The sequence below is a fragment of the Nyctereutes procyonoides genome, unplaced genomic scaffold (assembly GCF_905146905.1).
Source record: "Nyctereutes procyonoides isolate TBG_1078 unplaced genomic scaffold, NYPRO_anot_genome, whole genome shotgun sequence".
NCBI lineage: Eukaryota > Metazoa > Chordata > Mammalia > Carnivora > Canidae > Nyctereutes > Nyctereutes procyonoides.
Genome location: NW_026575052.1, coordinates 4,089,915 through 4,111,133, shown reverse-complemented (window position 1 = coordinate 4,111,133; position 21,219 = coordinate 4,089,915). Strand labels below are relative to the sequence as shown.

The 21,219-nt window shown below is 41.8% G+C and overlaps 1 protein-coding gene across 2 annotated transcripts in view; it reads left to right on the top strand.

Moving 5' to 3' along the window:
* Positions 1-21,219, top strand: part of FBXO42 (F-box protein 42) — a 95,410-nt gene that overhangs the window by 55,317 nt on the left and 18,874 nt on the right. For both annotated transcript variants that reach the window (XM_055332286.1, XM_055332287.1), the window contains exon 4: positions 2,235-2,369. In XM_055332286.1, coding sequence (XP_055188261.1) covers positions 2,235-2,369 — 135 coding nt within the window. The remainder of the gene's footprint in view (positions 1-2,234; positions 2,370-21,219) is intronic.

Genomic DNA, 21,219 nt, shown 5'->3' with positions numbered 1-21,219 from the left:
CCAGAAAGATATGAGAAGACCAGGATGTCAAAGCTCAGCTCTTTTAGTGGAGATTGAAGTGTAGCTCCAGCAGTTAAGCATTTTGTCTAATGTCAACTAAACTCGATCCTGTTATTTGCAGTTCTTAACAATCTGAGATATGAACAGAGATGTGCTAAACTGTGGTAGACCTACAAGTAAGCTTACTGATAACTGAAATCACTCACTAGTGGGTTGAATCTCCGAGTTTCTTTTCCCTTTCTCCTTCCCCAAATGGGACGCTTAACTGTTCCAGCCTCGTTCCACATGAACATTGAGAGGTCTTTTTTTCTCCACCAGTGTGCATGAAATGAATGGAAAGGAAAGTTTTGCTCAGCCCTCTTTCTGAGATCCAAGATGGTAAATGCAAGACTGTAAGGAGTGGGGTTGTCTTTTCCAAAGGATAAAGATTAAATGAGCTTTTTAGGTGAGAAGCAAGTGGCAGTGCCTCTCATCTAGACTTTGGCTCTGGTCCTCCTGGTTTTAGGGGAACAGCTCAGCCCTTCTTACAGTCCTTGCCCCTTTGCTTTGGAATGGGGCCCATCAGTGAGGCATGTAAATCATCTGATTGAAAAGGCTCTTCTCAGAGACCTTGGTGCTTTGTAATTGTTACTGTGCTGGTTTTCCATTCACTACCAACCAGCCTGTGTTGGTGGCTTTGGGATGCACCTAGGAGCTTAATAATGACTTCCATGCTTTTCTCCTAGTTGCTTTGGGACTGTACTACTTCTGAGATCCCTGAGCTACATTGATCTTTACGTGTGGTTATTTCATGGCATTGATTAAAATTGTTTTCTGTTGTTCTCTTCATATACAAATGTGCTTCAGGTTTCATTTGAAAGGAGAAAACAGTAAGAGGAAGGCTGTAGGAGGGAAATGCAAGTACAGAATGGATCTGTTAGCACTTTCTCTGCCTGGCCCTAGAGGATACTGATGCAGATTTAGATTAATTATGCAACTCTATTGGGGCACCTGGGCAGCTCAGTTGTTGAGCGTCTGCCTTTGGTTCAGGTCATGATCTCCCGGTCCTGGGATGAAGCCCCACATTGGGCTCCCCGCTCTGAAAGAAACCTGCTTCTCCCTTTCCCTCTGCTCCTCCCCCTGTTTGTGTTCTCTCTCTCTCTCTCTGTATCAAATAAATAAATAAAATCTTAAAAAATTAGGCAGCTTACTGAAATTTTACTCATTGAGCACCCTTAATCTGAATTCTTGTGTGTGCTTGCTGGAATTATACTGTCTTATTTAATGATGACATTGTCAACTTGCTTAGTGTGCTCAGAAACAACATTTCCATAGCTTTTCTCTGGGCCTTTTTAAATTTAATTTTTTTTCCTTAGATTTTATTTATTTATTCACAAGAGGCACAGAGAGAGAGGCAGAGACCCAGGCAGAGGGAGCAGCAGACTCCCTGCCCGGAGCCCAATGTGGGACTCGATCCCGGGTCCCCAGTATCACGTTCTGGGCTGAAGGCGGTACTAAACCGCCAAGCCCCCCACCCCACCCCGGGCTGCCCATAAATATTTTTTTAAAAAATTGCAATTAGGGCAGCCCAGGTGGCTCGGCGGTTTAGCGCCGCCTCCAGCCCAGGACGTGATCCTGGGGACCCGGGATCGAGTCCCACATTGGGCTCCGGGCAGGGAGTCTGCTGCTCCCTCTGCCTGGGTCTCTGCCTCTCTCTCTGTGCCTCTTGTGAATAAATAAATAAAATCTAAGGAAAAATCTAAAAAATAAAAATTTATTTATTTATTTTTAGTAATCTCTACACCCAACATGGGGCCCAAATTCATAACCCTGAGATCAAGCAAGAGTCACATGCTCCTCTAACTGAATCAGCCAGGTGCCCCTCTCTGGGCCTTATTTTAAAGAGTGTGATATTAACCAATCTGGAGACAAGAGGCTGGTTATAGAAAGTTGGTACCTGGCGACAGAGTTGTAGAACATATGAAATAATTGATTTTTTTTTTTTAAGATTTTATATATTCATGAGAGACACAAAGAGAGGCAGTGACATAGCAGAGGGACTCCCTGTGAAGAGCCCCATGTGGGACTCATCCCAGGATCCCGGGATCAGGCCCTGAGCTGAAGGTAGACGCTCAACTGCTGAGCCACCCAGGCATCCTGAAATAATTGATCTTTGAAAGATAAGGGCTATAGTTATGGTGTTAGAGGGACTTCAAGGTTAAATATCAGCTATGCATTTATTGTTTTCTTCCTAGGTGCATGCTATTACGATGCTAATCAGTCTATGTATGTGTTTGGAGGATGTACCCAGAGCAGCTGCAATGCTGCCTTCAATGACCTCTGGAGACTTGACCTAAATAGCAAAGAGTGGATCCGACCTTTGGCTTCAGGTAAGAAATAAAATGCTGATCTTTTCCCTCTTACCAGGTAACTACCTCTGCATGGTAATTCTGTTTTGGTATTGGTCTCTGGTACTGGGGCCCCAGGCCCTTTGTCAAATCTACTGTGTAAATGCCAAAAGTAATGTGTTTATATAAGATCTTTGAATAAGAAAAAAAAAAACACTTTATCATTAGTATTGGTGCCGTGCCAGAATTGCTATACTACTGTGTGAATTCATTTGTGTGGTTTTCTCAAGTACTTGCACTGGTGTGATATGCTTTTTGGTATGAAGTTGAAGTAAGAGCAGGAACACAGCATCGTGAGAACTGTAATTGACTGACAGAAGCTGTTGTCCCAGGGCTAAGATCTCTGAATATCTTTTGTTGTCGCCAGCTCAGATATTTGGGGAGTGTATGGAACATGCCTCTGCTGGTTACTTTTAACAACTCAGGAGTGTGGGAAGATTCTTGAGTAGGTACATTCCTGCACAGTCCCACTATGCCAAAATTCTAGCGAACAGAAGCTGTTTTCTCCTTTTTGACCTAGCCCTTCTTGAGGCAGGTGGGAGATTTGTTTTTGTACTCTTGAGGCAGTATAGTTTCTAAAGGCACAGCTAAAAGGTTGAAGGGATGGAGAAATAGAGTCCACTGAGCATAAAGTACTCTACTAGATTTGTTGGCAAGCTTTTCTCAGACATTCATTTGGCTTTTCAAGGTCAGAATTCACTCTAGGACTAAGGAGACAGATTTTCCTTGAGCAAATTCCTTACTCATTTAGGTCTTGATTTACTACTTTGATTATTAGATGGGAAGCAGCTTGGTATAATAGAAAGGGCCCTCGGCAAAAAGTGAAGACACTTGAGTTTCATTTCTGGTATAATAGCCAATTCTCCATGTATCTGAACAGGTGACTGCTTCTCTCTTGGATAAATATGGACTAGGACTAGATGATTCTATTTTCCAGTAGGTTGGGAAGGCTAGTTTATGCTTCCCTTTTTTTCTGTAATGACTGCTGTGAATGTGTAGGCCAGGGACTTAAAACTTTTTTAGGAGAAGAAGCTACATTTCATTCCCCCAAAGCTGTAAGCTCTTGTTCCTTCTCCTGCAATAGGCATACATAAGATGCAGGAGCCTACTGACAGTGGGTTCTCAGAGGTGGGGCTGGGGTTTGTACAGATGAAATTCTTTATTAAAATCATTAGAAAAATGACCAAGTGTTAATCTTTTAAAATTTTTGGAAATTGCTTCTTTTTTAAAGCTCTCAGAATTTTGTACTTTGGAGTCCTTTCCTAGCCTTTTGTCACTTGTTGCACTTTGTGCAATATTGATTAATATTTAGAATCACAGATTCTAAAATGTATACCTGTTCACCTTAAGCTTCCTGTTGCCACCATACTTGCTTTCCAGGTCCCATTTCAGAGCAGCTTTGATTATTCCAATCACAAAATACTAATATTGGGGTGCCTGGGTGGCTCAGTCAGTTAAGCATCTGCCTCTAGCTCAGGTCGTGATTTTGGGGTCCTGGGATCGAGCCTTGTGTAAAGCTCCCTGCTCAGTAGGGAGTCTGCTTCTCCCTCTGCCTGCTGCTCCCCCTGCTTTTGCTCTCTCTCTGTCAAATAAGTAAAATCTAAAAAAAAAAAAAAATACTGTTGGGATGCCTGGGTGTCTCGGCAGTTAAGCAGCTGCCTCTGGCTCAGTGCATGATCCTGGAGTCCTGGAATCGAGTCCCGCATCAGGCTTCCTGCATGGAGGCTGCTTCTCCCTCTGCCTGGGTCTCTGCCTCTCTCTCTCTCTCTCTGTGTCTCTCATGAATAAATAAAATATTAGAAAAAAATACTGTCTTTTTCTATTTTGTAACCAACCTTTATGCTTTTGATAATTTGGCATGGGGGCTGCTCTTCTAGAAGTAGAGCTCTGGACTATGGGACCTTCATAGCCTATTGCTAACCTCTGTGCTTATTTTCCCTTATTTCTTTTTTTGAAACCACTAAGAGTATGTTTTGAAATCCCCAAGGTAGAAGTATCGAGAAATAACTGACTTTAAAAAAAAAAAAAAAAAGAAATAACTGACTTTAAAAATACAATGTGGGGATCCCTGGGTGGCTCAGTGGTTTAGTGCCTGCCTTTGGCCCAGGGCGTGATCCTGGGGTCCTGGGATCGAGTCCCACGTCGGGCTCCCTGCTTGGAGCCTCCTTCTCCCTCTGCCTGTGTCTCTCTGCCTCTCTCTCTCTCTGTGTTTTTCATGAATAAATAAGTAAAATCTTAAAAAAAAAAAAAAAAAAAAAAAAAACAACACAATGTTAGGAGCTCCTGGATGGTTCATTCGGTTAAACATCCAAGTCTTGGTTTCAGCTCAGGTCATGATCTCAGGGTCATAAGATCAAGCCCATCATCAGGCTTTGCACTCAGCAGGGAATCTGCTTGAGATTCTGTCTCCACCTCTCCTGTCCCCCACTCTTGTGCAGGTGCATGTGCACACTCTCTCTCAAAACTCTTTCCAAAAAATAAAAATGCAATGTTAAGACTGTTTCCTTTTGTAAAACATAGAAACTCCTGAAGGTTTAATTTTCTAACAGCGTCTTAAAGAATCTGCTGGCCACTTTAATCTATAGTAAAAGCCTAGTTTTAAAGGGGGGGAAAAGCAGCTATTTGAAATATGTCTACTTTTTAAACAAACAACACTAGTTTTTAATAAAGAATCCTATGAGATTCTCCTTCAGGCAGAAATCCCATGGGAAGATTGCCTGAGGAAATGGTCGGGCTGCTGTCATGCGTCCCAACCAAAATTACTTCCTAACTGAAACATCAGTGAGTCTTTCTGAACAAAACACAGTTGCTGATATACCTTGGTGTGCCTGACTCACCCATTTAGTGTACACGGAGGTGGTAAGTTGGAAGGTGGTTGAGGGGAGGGTGCCTGTCAGCTGTGAAGTCTTCTCACATGTGAGCATTTGTAAGTGAGTATTCAAAGGAATAGCCTAAATGGGGTTCAGTCTTTAAAAGTGTAGCAGTATGGAGAAGAGCATTAGATGAGCAGGGGGACAGCTTCTTTTGGAGTAGAGAGTCTTTCTGGAGAGGGCTACAGCATCAGGTGTTTTTTTTCTGTGTTTATTTGCTGATACTGCAGATGAGACTGGAGCCTTCTAATTTTGAGTGGTGCTTGCTCAGGCTGCCATAGCAAAGTACGGTAGATGAGAGCCTTAAACCACAGAACTTTATTTCTCACAGTTCTGAAGGCTGGGAGTCCAAGGTCAAGCACTGGTGAGAGCTGTCTTCTTGGCTTTCAGACAGTTGCCTTCTTGCTGTCCTTACCTGGCAGAGATAGAGTTCTGGTGTCTCATCCTCTTTTTATAAGACCACTGGTCCCATTATAAGGGCCTCAACTTTGTGACTTCATTAAACTTGATTATTTCCCAAAGGTTCCATTTCCAAAGGCCATCACTGGTGTTAGGGCTTCAACATAAGAAATTTTGATAAAACACAATTCAGTCCATAGCCATTGGAATTAATGTGATTTGCCCCTGAAACCTTGTTAGTTCCTTTTGAAATGATAGAAATGTTCTATCTGGAAGGATCATGGTAGTGACCAGTGTTAGAATAACAGCTCTTATATCTGAGTGGGACCTCAAGACTCTAAGACGCCTGGCTGGCTCAGTCGGTAGGACATGTGACTCTTCTCCCTCTGCCTGTGTCTCTGTCTCTCATTCTCTCTCTCTCTCTCTCTCTCTCTCTCTCTCTCTCTTCTCTCTCTCTCGTGTCTCTAATGAATAAATAAATAAAATCTTTAATTTTTTTTTAATTTATGTATTTATGATAGTCACACACAGAGAGAGAGAGGCAGAGACACAGGCAGAGGGAGAAGCAGGCTCCATGCACGGGAGCCCGATATGGGATTCGATCCCGGGTCTCCAGGATCGAGCCCTGAGCCAAAGGCAGGCGCCAAACCGCTGCGCCACCCAGGGATCCCAATAAATAAAATCTTAAAAAAAAAAACAAGGGCAGCCCAGGTGGCTCAGCGGTTTGGCGCCACATTCGGCCCAGGGTCTGATCCTAGACACCTGGGATTGAGTCCCACATTGGGCTCCCTGCATGGAGCCTGCTTCTCTCTTCTGCCTGTGTCTCTGCCCCTCTCCCTCTCTCTCTCTTTCTGTCTCATGAATAAATTAAAAAAAAAAAAAAAGAACATGTGACTCTTGATCTCAGGGTCATGAATTCTAGCCCCGCATTGGGTGTGGAGCCTACTTAAAAAGCAGACAAAACCAACAAACAGCTGAGTGAGACCTACCTACAGCTAGTACTCCTCAGATATTTCCAGTGAGGTACCTTCTCCTCCCTTTACAGCTGTTATTGTGGCCCCTCCTCTCATGAAGCTTATATTGAATTGGGCGGGGGGGGGGGGGGGGAAGACAAAAACAAGTCAGCAAATAGGATGAAGGAAACAAGGAATGAAATGGAATAAGAGGGGAAGGGCTCCTTAAAAGAGGAGGCAACATTCTTTGCTGAGATTTAAAGGATGAAGAGTTGGAGAAAGTGAGACCCACACATGCAAAGACCCTGGGACAGCAAAAAATAGGACATGTTGGAGGACCTGAAGGCAGACCTTTGTGGATGTAGCATGATGAGCAAGGAGTAGAATGGCAAAGATAGAATTGAGATGTAGACAGGAGCTCATTAACACCCCAAGGTCTGGGAGATTCTGAGATTTTAAGCGGAGGAATATTATGATCCAATTTACATTTTAAAGAATGCTTTTGCTGGTATTTAGGAAATGGATTAACAGAGGCAAGAGAACAAATCAGAGAGAACAGCTAGGAGGCTGTCACAGTGGTACAGGTGAGAGGAGGTGATGACTTGGACTGGAGTCTTAGTGGTGGAGAGAAAGGGAAGCAGGTGAATTTGAGCTGAAATTTTAAGATAAAATTGACAGGACTTCTGGATGAATTGGCTGTGGGAAGGTAAGAGGGTCAGTCAAGGCTGGCTTAGGTTTCAGGTTTGGCAGCTAGGTAGATAGTGGGCCCGCTTGCTAAAATGGAGAATAAATATTTGGAAGAAGTTTAATTTTTTCTTTCTTTACACATTTAAGTGGTGGTATCACATAATTAGTTGTTGTGAGACTTTGACATTTAAAATAGAGTGCCTGCCTTCTCTTAAAGGATGGCACAGCCTTTCCTTTTGTTTGGTTAATTCTACTCTCATCCTTCATTTGTTCTGGCAGCAAATATTTATTTTTTTTTAAGATTTTTAAAAATTTATTCATGAGAGACACACAGAGAGAGACAGAGACACAGGCAGAGGGAGAAGCAGTCTCCATGCAGGGAGCCCGATGTGGGACTTTATCCCGGGGCCCCGGGACCATGCCCTGAGCCAAAGGCAGATGCTCAACTGCTGAGCCACCTAGGCATCCCTGGCAGCAAATATTTATGAATTTTCTGCTCTGTCCCTGGTATTGTTTCAGATGCTGGGGGACATGAATGAATAAAACAGACAAAAATCCCACTCCTAATCAAGATCAAATCCAAATGAGGGAAGACAGATATTTAAAATGACAAATAGGGCAGCCCAGGTTGCTCAGCGGTTTAGCACCGCCTTCAGCTCATGGTGTGATCCTGGAGACCCGGAATCAAGTCCCATGTCAGGCTCCCTGCATGGAGCCTGCTTCTCCCTCTGCCTGTGTCTCTGCCTCTCTCTTGCTGTCTCTGAATGAATACATAAATAAATCTTAAAAAAAAAAAAAAAAAGACAGGAATGAGGGACAACCCTAAGGATTTTTAGTCTGGGCATTTGAAGGAATGGTGTTGCCATTAACTGAGGTAAGACTGTAGGTGTAGGTGGTCAGAGTTGGTAAAGTACAGGAGAGGTGAGAAATTCAGTTGGAAACATACTACATTGAAACACACATTTGGACATCCAGGTGGAGATGTGTGGAGTTTGGGGAGATAAGTAGGCTAGAGACATTTGTCTAGATAGCCAGATGGAAGATTTTAGCATACAGATGGATTTAAAGCCACAAGGCTGTGAGATTGCCAGGGGAGTGAGTGAAGATAGTAGAGGGGGGTAATTCTGGGACATTGCAGTATTTGGAGATCAGGGAGGAGAGGGGGAGACAATAAAAAACTAGAAAAGGAGCACGCAAGGAGGGAGGGGGAAACTAGGAGAACATGGCATCTTAGAGGCCACCATACTTGAAAACGTTTCCAGGAGAGAGGAGGTCATCAGCTAGATCCTACACAGTGAAGTGGTCGAGTCATTTGAGGACTTGGAATTGTTCTTAATTTAGTAAAGAATATTTTCAATGAGAATTGTCCTTAAATTCAGTAGAGCATTTTTGATGAGCGATAAGGATGAAAACGAATTTGGAATGGTTTCAAGACAATGGGAAGAGAGGAGTTGGAAGACAGGCAGTATAAACAGTGCATTACAGTTTTGGAAGTTTTTCTGTAAAAGAGAACAGAGAAATGAGATGCTAAGTGGAGGGGAATGTGGAATTGAGAGGTTTGTTTTTAAGATAGCAGATTGCATAGCATATTCATGTTGATGAGAGTGATCTAGAGGGAGGAATGGATGTAGATGGAAAGGAAGTATTGTTAGAGCTGCGTCCTCCAGTGGTAAAAAAACGCAGGAGGGGGTTGGCCATGGATGGGAGCATTGACCATTTATCCACAGGAACAGGAAGGATTGTGTGATTATAGTTCCTGGCGGATGGATAGATGTGGGAACTGGTGGAAGTTCTTACAGATTGCTTTATCACCCAGATAAAATAACTGAGAGTGGGACAGAACAGAAGCCTTTGGAAATGCCAGTGGGTGATTATGAATGTACAATTGTCTACATTGTAGTCTTTGCCAGACGGTTGGTTCTAGGAAGTTGAATGTTCCACCTTCTGGTGTTGTACTAAGGGAACACCTTACGTCTTAATCAGCTTGTGTTTGATTCCCAAAGCAACTGTGCAGTTCTTGGGATAGGTACTTCAAAAGACTAATGTTTAAACCACAGTTGCTAAAATACCCTTTAGTCATACTGAGGCTAATTTTGGCTTCTACTTAATATATAGTAACATCAATCACAGCCTTTTTTGGTTACTTCAAATCAAGGTAGAAATTTTCAAGCATGCATTTTTAAATTGGAATGTTCTCATTTGCAGAACTTCTTAAACATTAGCCCACACCCATTTACAAAAGGGGAACAAATTTCAGTGTTAGAATTTTCCACATGTAGAAGAGTTTGTAAATGTTAGGGGAAGATTTAAAGCTCAGCCTGTTATCTCTCTCTCTCTTTTTTTTCCTCCTTTTTTTCCCTTAAAGATTTTATTTATTCATGAGAGACACGCAGAGAGAGAGAGAGAGAGAGAGGCGGAGACACAGGCAGAGGAGATGCAGGCTCCATGCAGGGAGCCCAATGTGGGACTCGATCCCGGGACTCCAGGATCACGCCCTGGGCTGAAGGCAGGCACTCAACCGCTGAGCCACCCAGGCATCCCGCCTGTCGTCTCTCTTAACTAGACCCTCAGCACAGCTGATTTTCCCTCCACATTCTCCACAGAATCTTCTTGCCTAGTAAATCCTTTTGCTTTTCAGTTTCTTCCCTGTCAGTCACACATGAGATTCCAAGTGATGGCTTATGGTTTGGGCCCTTTGTTTTAGAAAACACTCAGGACAGAGATACACAACTGAGCCACGAGCCATGTGTTCCCGTCTTGGCCTTGCCACTCCTGAGCCACTTGCCTCTGAATTTAATCCTTAATCACTTCTGCATTCTTTGGGCCTCCATTTCCTTTTCTGAGCAAGAAGAAGAGATAAGATCACTGTTTCCAAAAATCCCATAGCAGATGACTTTTATCCAAGTCACCTAAAAATTACTAAAAATAATAGATTCTTCAACCTCATACCAGACTCAGCTGATCTCAAGGGGTTGGGGATAGAGTGATGGATCTTAAAACAACCACAAAACAAAACAGAAAATGTCCCAGTTGGTTCTACCTAGCTAAATTTGGAAATCTGGATACCTGTGAAATCTTTTGGCATTCTTATTATGCAATCTGTGACCTCACTTTGTTATCACAATCTGTTAGATGAGTGTGTAATGTGCAGAGCGGCACTTCTTCCTTATCTGCTAAGAAGGATGGCTGCTCTGTGTGCTCTTAACTGCTTCTTTGTAGAAAGAGCTACCTTTTACCTTGGTTAGTCAAGAGTGGCTTGCTGTCTGAGGAAATGTGTATGAACACCCTTGAAAGGGTTTTGGGGGTGGGGTATTGGTAGTCTCAGAATCTTTAAAAATATTAACTAACCTTCAAACCAACCCAATTAGGTTGGCACTACTATTATCCTCGTTTTACAGATGAGGAAACTGAAGCTCAGAAAATCACCTAGTAATTTACGTAAGATCATACAGCCAATAAATGATGGAGCAGTGATTGAAACCCAAGATTTTGTCTCTAAAAATCTGTGTTCTTTCTACTCTGCCATGCTGTGAGTAGTTTTATTTTTTCTATGATTTATTTCACATTATTTTAAAAAACTTTTTAAATAGGCTTTTCATTAGAGTAGAACAGAGTTCCTATGTACCCTACACCTAATTTTCCCTACTGTTAATATCTTGCATTAGTATAATACATTTATGACAAGGAATGAACCAATATTGATACATTTTTTTAAAAATACGGATACATTTTTATTAACTAAAGTCCATACTTTATTCTGATTTCCTTATTATTTTTTTTAATCTAATGTCTTTTATCTCTTTCAAGGTCCCATCCCAGGGTACATTATATTTAGCTTTTTGGGTTTTGTTTTGTTTTTTTAAGATTTTATTTATTTATTCATGAGAGACAGAGAAAGAGGCAGAGACACAGGCAGTGCGAGAAGCAGGCTCCACACGGGAGCCCAATGCGGGACTCAATCCTGGACCCTGGGATCATGCCCTGAGTCAAAGGCAGACCACTCACTGAGCCACCCAGGCGTTCCAACATTTAGTTTTTATGTCTCCTTAGATTCCTCCTGGCTATGACATTTTCTTGACTTCCCTTGTTTGATGATCTTGACAGTTTTGAGGAGTAATATCAGATATTTTGTGGGCTGTCATTCGGTTTGGGTTTTTCTGAAGTTTTTCTTATGGTGAGATTAGAGTTACAGGGTTTTGGGGAAGAACACCACAGTAGAGGTGTTGTCAACACATCCTATCAAGGGAACATACTATGGAATATGACTTATTGCTGTTAATAACCTTGATCATGTGGCTAAGATCTAAGACAGTGTTTCTTAGATTTCTCTACTGTAAAACTGTGAAGGGCACCCTCCCTCCCAAATTACTTTTTCAGGGCACCTGGGTGACTCAGTTAAGCGTCCAACTTTTGATTTCAGCTCAGGTCTTGATCTCAGGGTAATGACTTCTAACTCTGCATTGGGCTCCACATTGGGCCTGGAGCCTACTTAAAAAATTTTTTTCCTAGTTTATTTTTCTTTCTTTTCCTGTATTCCCTTTCTGTGTAGTTGTCCTTTGTCCTTGATCTTCCACTGAATTTTGGAGGAATAACTAAGCTATCCAGCTGTCTGTCATCAGAGTCAGGAAAGAATAATGAGCAGAGGGTGTATCATTTGAAGAAATCTTTTCATAGCTTAGAGAATTTTTAAAAATCAACACGACTTTTTAAACTTTTTGGTGGGAAGCAGAATGCTGAAAACAACATCTTTTTTGTTATGACCTAGCACATCAAGATCTTTCCAGCTATCCAGAGCCAAAAGCTCTACTGGTAATAATTTTGTTTCATTAGGACTATTTCCTAAACAAATAATCACATCTTCCAAAATCACTGAGTAATCCGGCAGAAAAGCTAATTTACTTTTGGAGTTGGGCAGCAAAAAAAAAAAAAGTTATTGGTCATATCAGATGTCTGTGGGAAGGCCATGATATCTTTAGAAGTTGGAAAGTTCTGGAACTATCTGAAAATAACTGCTCAGGGTGTCATTGTTTCTCTTACTATGTAAATGATACCTTAAAAATAATGAACAATTGATGAAGTTTTGCTGTCCTGCATCTGTTAGGAAAGTTTAGTCTTAGGTTCTCTATTGCCCTTTCTTGAGCCTGTGTGTGGTAACGTGTCCAGGAAATGTCAAAACACATAAGGGAGTGTGATACTGATACCTGGCACCAAGTATAACCAAAACAGCTAACCAGGAGAGTCTGTTCTGGAAAAGATCACACAATCCTTCCCTCGGCTTAGGTCCCAGGTGTCATTGTTGACATTGAAATAGGATGTGGAATTTTTAACGATAATATTAGTGTACTCACAGGCATTAGATTCTGCTTTTTAGCATTGTTTTGCGTCTAAATACTTTATACATTTAAAAAAATTAACCATTATGTGCAAATATGTTCTCAGAATGCCAGTTCTATGGGGATGAGAGATGGATTTTATCAATGGGTAAATATCAGACCATATAACAAGAGGACACCCTTGCCTTTCAAATACACTGCCAGGGGCAGCCCCGGTGGCGCAGCGGTTTAGCGCCGCCTGCAGCCCAGGGCATGATCCTGGAGACCCTGGATCGAGTCCCACGTCAGGCTCTCTGCATGGAGCCTTGCTTCTCCCTCTGCCTGTGTCTCTGCCTCTCTCTCTCTGTCTCTATGAATAAATAAATAAAATTCTTAAAAAAAAAATACACTGCCAGTTTCCTTCCATTCTTTGTCCTAAAAACAGATCACTGATCTCACTGTTCTAATATTTTTTTTGTGAATGAGAAGGCCTAATTAATTCTACCTATGAATCTTTCAAATGTCTTGATTACCATAATGTATTAAAATTTGTCCATGTTGAAAATTCTGCATTCTTTAACTTTTACTTTACTTGGTCCAACTCATGAGCCTTTTTTATCCTTTCTTAAAACCCCATTAAGCCTATTCTTATTTATTTATTCATTCATTCATTCATTCATTTAAAAAATATTTCATTTATTCATGAGAGAGGCAAAGACATAGGCAGAGGAAGAAGCAGGCTTCATTTTTTTTAATAATTTTATTTATTTATTCATAGAGACAGAGAGAGAGAGAGAGAGAGAGAGGGAGGCAGAGGCACAGGCAGAGGGAGAAGCAAGCTCCATGCAGGGAGCCTGATGTGGGACTCGATCCAGGGTCCCCAGGATCAAACCCCGGGCTGCAGGCAGCGTTAAACCGCTGCACCGCTGGGGCTGCCCGAGAAGCAGGCTTCATGCAGGAGGCCCGGTTTGGGACTCGATCCTGGAACTCCGGGATCATTCCCTGAGCCAAAGGCAGATGCTTAACTGCTGAGCCACCGGGTATCCCTTGCCTTTTCTTATTTCAGATAGAAATCAGAGTGTCACTGTGCATTAGCAGTGACTTTCATTACAATTTTGGGCTTTCATATCTACGCAATGCTATGGTGTCTGCCTACCATCTTGACAAACAGTTTTTGGTTGCTCTTTGGTTTCCTGTGCAGTAAAATGCTCAGACCATTTAGTGCTTCTGTTTTCTCTCAGGTATCCACATACCCTCCCCTCCCCCTACAGCACTTGATGTTTTATGAGCACAATAAACTTCATTTTGCATGATGTCTTATCCCTGTGTATCTCCATTGCTATAGAGATTTATTGATTTTATTTTGTGTGCTGAATGGAATTGCAGGCTAATCTTATTTGGGGGAACACCAAAGACACTATCCTAGAGTCATTTCTGACTCCTTCTCCATGGATAACACTGTTGGTTCCTGGGACACTCGGCTGCCTTGTACCAGCTCCTGCCCAGTGAATATTGTTTGCAAGTTTATTCTCTATACAGTCAGGATTGGGCCAGTTTCTCAACTTTCCCAGCTTTTGTGACTTTTGTAAAGAATCTACTGAGTGGTTTTCCTTGGTGAGTGAGGGTTGTGATGGGTCATTTATTAACTTGAAATATCAACTTAAATCCTACCTTGTATTTTCAAAACTTAGAAGCTACCTTGCATCTCTTTGGAAAACGTACTTCTGAACTGTTGTTTTAATTAATCCTACTTTTCACATAATCAATGCTCCTGATAATTTCCTCTGTTCCATAATTCTCTCTAGAAGTGGTTTTGGGCTATAGATTTTTGTATTTGATTTGTTGGCTTTTATGCTGTGTTCCTTTTTTGCCTTCTTTCCCATTTTAGTAAGGTTTCTGAAATCCATTGCCCAATCTTAAAACATTTCTTGCTGTTTGATTTAAATGTGTGGGTTATAGCATTATTGCATTTTATGTGAGGAATATGTTCTTGAAGACCTCATATAGGGAATTTTCTGACAATGAATTAGTGATTGGTGAAATCAGTGGGTGATGCTATGTCACAGTGGTATAAACATGGTTGATAGTTCATTCTATCGCTTTGACAGTAGCTATTCATTTTAAGTGCACAACTCAAGACTTTTTAAAGTATGTATACAGGGGCACTTGGGTGGCTCAGTCGGTTGAACATCTCTCTCTCTCTCTCTCTCTCTCTTTTTTAAATTCATGATAGATAACAGAGAGAGGCAGACATAGCAGAGGAAGAAGCAGGCTCCCTGTGGGGAGCCTGATGCGGGACTTAATTCCAGGACCTTCAGTATCATGCCCTGAGCCAAAGGCAGCTGCTCAACTACTGAGTCACCCAGTCAACATCTGACTCTTGATTTCAGCCCCACTTTTTTGCAAATCTTAAAATATATATCTATGTAGGTGCACCTGGGTGACTCGGTTAGGTGTCTACCTCTTGATTTTAGCTCAGGTACTGATATCAGAATCCTGAGATCAAGCCCCAGGGTGGAGCCTGCTTAAAATTCACCCTCTTCCTCCTCCTCCCCCTCTGCCCTTCTCCCCTCAACACATGTGCTCTCTAAAAAAATTTTTTTGAATAAATAAAACTCATCAGTTAAAAAATTTATATAGCCATGTGATTAGCATCCAGATCAAGATACAAAATACTTCTATTACCTCAGAAAGTTCCCTTATGCCCTTTCTTGTCAGTACCACTTCCTGCAGAGGTAACCACCTTTTAACGTCTAAGAGATTTGAGATTCATCTTGGTTTGTTTGAGATTCATCTGTGTGGTTGCATTTATCAGTGGTTTATTCCTTCTCATTGCTGTGAGTGTTCCATAATGGGAATATACTACTTTTTTTTTTAACACATCCTCCTGTTGATGGATACTTGGGTTATTTCTGCTTTGAATATAATTGCAGTCAATATTCTTAAATAAGTTTATTTGTGGACATATCACTCGTTTCTTATTTAAGACCTACTTGTCAACTTTAAGAAATATTCTAGGGGCGGCACCTGGCTGGTTCATTCCATAGGGCAATGGTACTCTTTTTAAGATTTGTATTTATTCATGAGAGACAGAGAGCGAGAGAGAGGCAGAGACTTAGGCAGGGAGAGAAGCAGGCTTCATGCAGGGAGCCTGATGTGGGACTCGATCCTCGGACTCCAGGAGCATGCCCTGGGTGGAAGGCAGGCACTTAACTGCTGAGCCACCCAGGCATCCCAAGTGTAATGCCACTCTTAATCTTAGGATTGTAAATTTAAGTCCCACTTTGGGTGTGGAGATTATTTAATAATAAAATAATAATAAAAATCTTCTTGAAAAAGTAATATTCTAGATAACAGTGAGAATCCCAAGAGAGCTCTCTGTTCGCTTAGTCCTGCTCTTAGTAGGAAGATGTGATAATATAACTAAATATTATAGAGGGTTGGGGAGGAAAGGCTACTTGTCTAATAATTAAAGGTATTGCTCAGGGCAGCCCAGGTGGCTTAGTGGTTTAGCACCGCCTTCAGCCCAGGGTCCCACATCGGGCTCCCTGCTAGGAGCCTGCTTATCCCACATCCTGTGTCTCTGCCCCTCTCTCTGTGTGTGTCTATGTGTCTCTCATGAATAAGTAAATAAAATTTTAAAAATAAATAAAGGTACTGCTCATACTGAGGGCCTCCCCACCTAAAGTAATGGGAGGAATGTTTTGGGAGAGTGGGGGAGGCTAGTTGGTAACACCATTAAGAGCTTAGTTTTTGTGCCAGGCAAAAACACAGGTTTGCATCAGATATCTGTTGCTTAGTAACTTGTGACCTTAAACGGGTTATTTAACATCTCATTTGCCTCACCTTTAGAATAGAGATGGTAATACCTACCTTTCTTAGTTTCTGTTCAGATTACATACCATACAGATGTATTCAGATGGAGAAGGGGAATATAGAATCTGGACACCTTTATATATACCGAAGTACCAGCTAAGGCGTGGGGAGTGGTCAGAAGTTATCCTTAAGTTCCCAAAGCTTGAAAAGTGATTGCATTCATCCCTCTGTTTATTCACTTTCATTCCCTTACTTTATTGAGTGTTTATGGCTGGTGCTGTGCTAGCTATAGCAGGTACAAGCGTGAATAAGGTGCAAGGTCTATTGGGGGAAGACAGACAATAAACCAGTCAGTACAAAGAAAACAGAGTCTTAAAAAGAGAATAACTGGTGGTTCCAGGGAGCAGATGGTGGTGTTTAAAATAAATTATAGGGGCCCCTGGGTGGCTCAGTCAGTTAAGCAGATGACTCTTGATTTTGGCTCAGGTCATGACCTCAGGGTCATGGGATGGAGCCCCATGTCAGACTGAGCTCAGCACAGAATCTGCTTGTCCCTCTCCCTCTGCTCCTCCTCCTACTCTCCCTCTCCCATTCCCCGCCCCTAACTCTAAAATAAATAAATAAATAAAATCTCTAAAAAGTAAAATAAGTTATAAACTGTGTCAACCCAGGACTTCTGTATGGACACATGGATTTTTAAAGGAAATCTTATTTGTGACGAGAGAAATAGTACACTAATAATGATTTGGATTCTCTTCACAATTTGTTACAATTTATTTTTAAGGCCAATTATGTGTTTTTATTAAGATGACGTGTTTTTGATTGAAATGACTGTGAAGGGACGCCTGGGTGGCTCAGCGGTTGAGTATCTGCCTTTGGCTCAGGTCCTGGATCCTGAGTCCTAGGATTGAGTACCCCATCGGGCTCCCCACAGGGAGCCTACTTCTTCCTCTGCCTATGTCTGTGCATCTCTCTCTGTGTCTCTCATGAATAAATGAATAAAATCTTTATAAAGTAAAATAAAATAAGATGACTGTGAAGTATTTTAAGCATTTTTCTGTTTCCACAGAAGGAAGGCACCCAGGTACCCAGATACCATTTTCATGGACTGATCTCTAGTGAAGGAGGCATAGGATGGTAGTTAAGTGACTACTTCTGAGTTCTTCGTTATATTAGCTCCTTCCTGATCCCTGGTTAATCTTCTTTATGAGTTGGTGATTTCTCCTTATCTCCTCCAGCCATTTGCAGCCCTGGAAACAACCTGGATCTGTGGTGGTCTCAGGAGATGTGCATGAGAACAGAGCCCGTGGGTTACCCTAGAAAAGGAAGGAATCCTTCCTGTTTGTTTATAAAATTAAAGTCCTGGGATTTTTCCAGAATACATGGTTTTCTAAGGTGGGTACACATTCTCTCCTGCTGTAGAGAAGAGTGGGAAAATTGCATAGCACAAATCCGGGTAAACCTTAGTCTTCCAGAGGAGAGAATAAATAAGATTATACCACATTTCAGTTTGGCTCTCTTCCGCCTGACTAGGATTTTCCTGTTTTGACACCACGCCAGAAACTTTATGACTAGCAACATTGTTTTCACTTAAAAACAGAGCCACTTCAAAGAGTACCCACTCTCCAACCCCCATTAGAACTGCAATTAGCAAGTTATCAGATTAAACAGACTGTAGACCTCCTCTCTTCCTGGAGAAATTGAATCAAAAGGCTACTTGAAATGGTAACAAGGAACTATTATTGGTTTCATGTTGTTAATTTTTAGCTGATAAGTGCTGTCCTATTCATCAAGTGGCCTTTCACGTGGGTTTATTTAGAAGTGAAAACAGTGCCAATAGGGAATTTTTTGTTAACGCATATGGTATACGCAGGCATACAGGATCTAAACATTTCTCACACACAGTACAAAAGTTCCTTTTGTTTTAGATGTTCTATAAGTGACCCAAGGAGTGATGTTTTTTAAAATATGGGTATAATTATAATAATGAAAACGCATGCCCCAAAGCCTAAAATCCAGACAGGCTTTGTCTAATATCAGTGAGTTGTTTTGATATCAGTCAGTAACTTTCTGGCCATTTTGCAACTAAAGAATGAAATAGGAAAAGGTGGGGGGAGGCATAAGGGAAACACCCAAAAAAGTGTTTGGCCTTACCCCTGCTGAGTGACCCCTGGATGCCTCCAGGGTAAATTGTGATGAACTGGAGCCACTGCTTATCCCAACTTGGGAGGGATCTTTAACCATTTGGTTTCCAGGGTTGAGTTTAGTTCAGCATTTTCATAAGAAATAGTTCTTGCTCTTTAGTATAGTATAATCTTACTGAGAGACTCTAAATGGATAATTTCAACACTGTGTGCTAAATTCTGGGATTGAGATAAATACAGGATGTCCCTTCCCTATGTACCCTTTCTGATGGCGGAACAGAAGGCTAGCTGAGGACAAAGCACAAGCCCAGGACAGCACACTGACAAGTCCTTGAAACAGGCAGAGGCACATGCCTCTAGGGACTCAAATGCCTTGAGGTTCAGATTTTGCTAAGGGCAAGAGGTAATCTTAGCCCAACCCCCAGGATCCTGTGAGTCTACTTTACCATATAAAAAATCCTTTAGAAATTTCCTTTATCTCGGAATCCCTGGGTGGCACAGCGGTTTAGCGCCTGCCTTTGGCCCAGGGCATGATCCTGGAGTCCCAGGATCAATTCCCACATCAGGCTCCCTGCATGGAGCCTGCTTCTCCCTCTGCCTGTGTCTCTGCCTCTCTCTCTGTGTATCTCTCATGAATGATTAAATAAAATCTTTAAATTTTTTTAATTAAAAAAAAAAATCTCCTTTATCTCTAAACCCCCCAAGATACTTGTTGGCAATCATCCCCCAAGCACAAGACCCACTGATAAACATCTGAAGGGTCTCATGACTCAGGTTTTATTAGCTGGTAATAAGTGACCTTTCCCCAACAATAGCTAGCCCCCTCAAGGTCCTAGAAACCTTGCTTCCAAAATTCTTTAGAGAGTATGCTATCCCTAAATCTCTCCCAATCAGCCACCCCTCACAGGCCCTGGGGTAGCAGCTCTTCCTGCCCCTGGGGCCTGTCCCTGTACTTTAATAAAACCACCATTTTGCACCAAAGACGTCTCAAGAATTCTTTCTTGGTCATCGGCTCCAGACCTCACCCCACCAAGCCTCACCTATATTCCAAAACTTCATCACCTTCCACTCCAAGAGGCTCTTTAACCCAGCTTGGGAGGGATGTGCTGGCAGAGGTCCCAAAGAAGGCCATGCCTGTGCAGAAGAATTTGTGTTTTGCATCCAGTACTATGTTCTTTATAGACTTAAATCTCTAAGACTGAATTTAAACAGCATACTTGACTAGAACCAAGTTCTAGAAAGCAGTCTAGGGGTTCTGTAATGACTTTGCCAAAGAGTAACTTTATATTTGCTTCCTGCTTTATATAAGATAAACACTATATTTTTGTATCTTCTGAGAGCATCTCTATAAATGCAAAGACTGATTGTAATTATCATTGGGCATGTTGATGACAAATTGGAAATATTTCCATTATCACAAGAGAGATTGAGATCTGTTCCAGGTAGAACCCCTGTGGACCTTTGCTGTGTACTTTGGAGACCATTCTAACAGTTGTCTTTCAGTATTTACAGCCAAGACAGACTTTATATTTAGGAATTGTAAAATGTTCTCAATTTTGCTTTTGCCTCTCCATTCCTCAAATGATAAAACTGTGAAACATGCTTTTCTTGTTTCTGTGACAAAAGCATTACCTATAAAATCAACAGTTTAGAGATATAAGCAGTTAAATTATAACTCTACCAGTTTTTCTTTGAAGGATTTCTTGCCTCTAAGTTATAAGTGCCAGCCTGTCCCCTCCTGCCCTCTAGGTTTTCTGATTCAGATGCTAATGCGGTGTTCTGGGAAATGCCTTTTCAAGTTATTCTTTTCCTGAACTCTGAACTCTTGCTGTCAAGGTCAGTCACTTCACACACTACCATAATGACAGCTCTATCAAGCCAAAGGCTTGGTCAGCTTCCCAAGACCCAGTTTGGATTCTCTCAGCAAAAATTATGTTTCCTACTCCCTTTGCACACAACTCAAGGCTCCTGGCTGCCACAGAGAAGTAGTACCCACACAAGAGAAAACTGGGAGGTAGGATTGTTGGTCTGTCTGGTCTCACTTTGCCCTGGAGGCCAGTTCTGTGTGGGAAGGACTTAGGGTGCTGCCTATGGAGCTGGGAGGGAGTGCCTTTCTTTGGATCTACCCTGTGAAAATGAGTGCATGTGAAGTCTGAAAGCATCCAAAGGAAAGCCTTTTGATTGCCAGTTAAGAACCAATTTAGACCAAGCCCTCTTTAAAAAGCAGATTACATACCAGAACATTCTGGAATTCCAGGAGCAAAGTAAAGATTTTGTCCAGTACTTTCCTTCTGGATTTATTGGCGAGTCCCATGCTTATGAGTCCCATGGTTAAAAATTTCATGCTCATAGTTGTTTCTTTACCTCCAGTAAGCCCCTAATTCCTAGTCTTCAGTCTTTCTGTTTTCAGAATTGCATAGAACTATTAGCAGGTACCTATGTTGCTCTGAGTAAGTCTTAAAGTGATTTCCCTGAAGGCCAATAGGGAGAACGCTTTTTTTTTTCCCCTATTCTTTATTTTGCAAACTCTTGAGTTCAGTGACCTATAGATGAGGTGACTGGAGAAGTGTTTGTATACTGAACAGGTAAGTGTTCTTTTCAACACCCTTGTGAGCAAAGTGTTTTGTCAGGGAAAACCCATTTTGGACCCT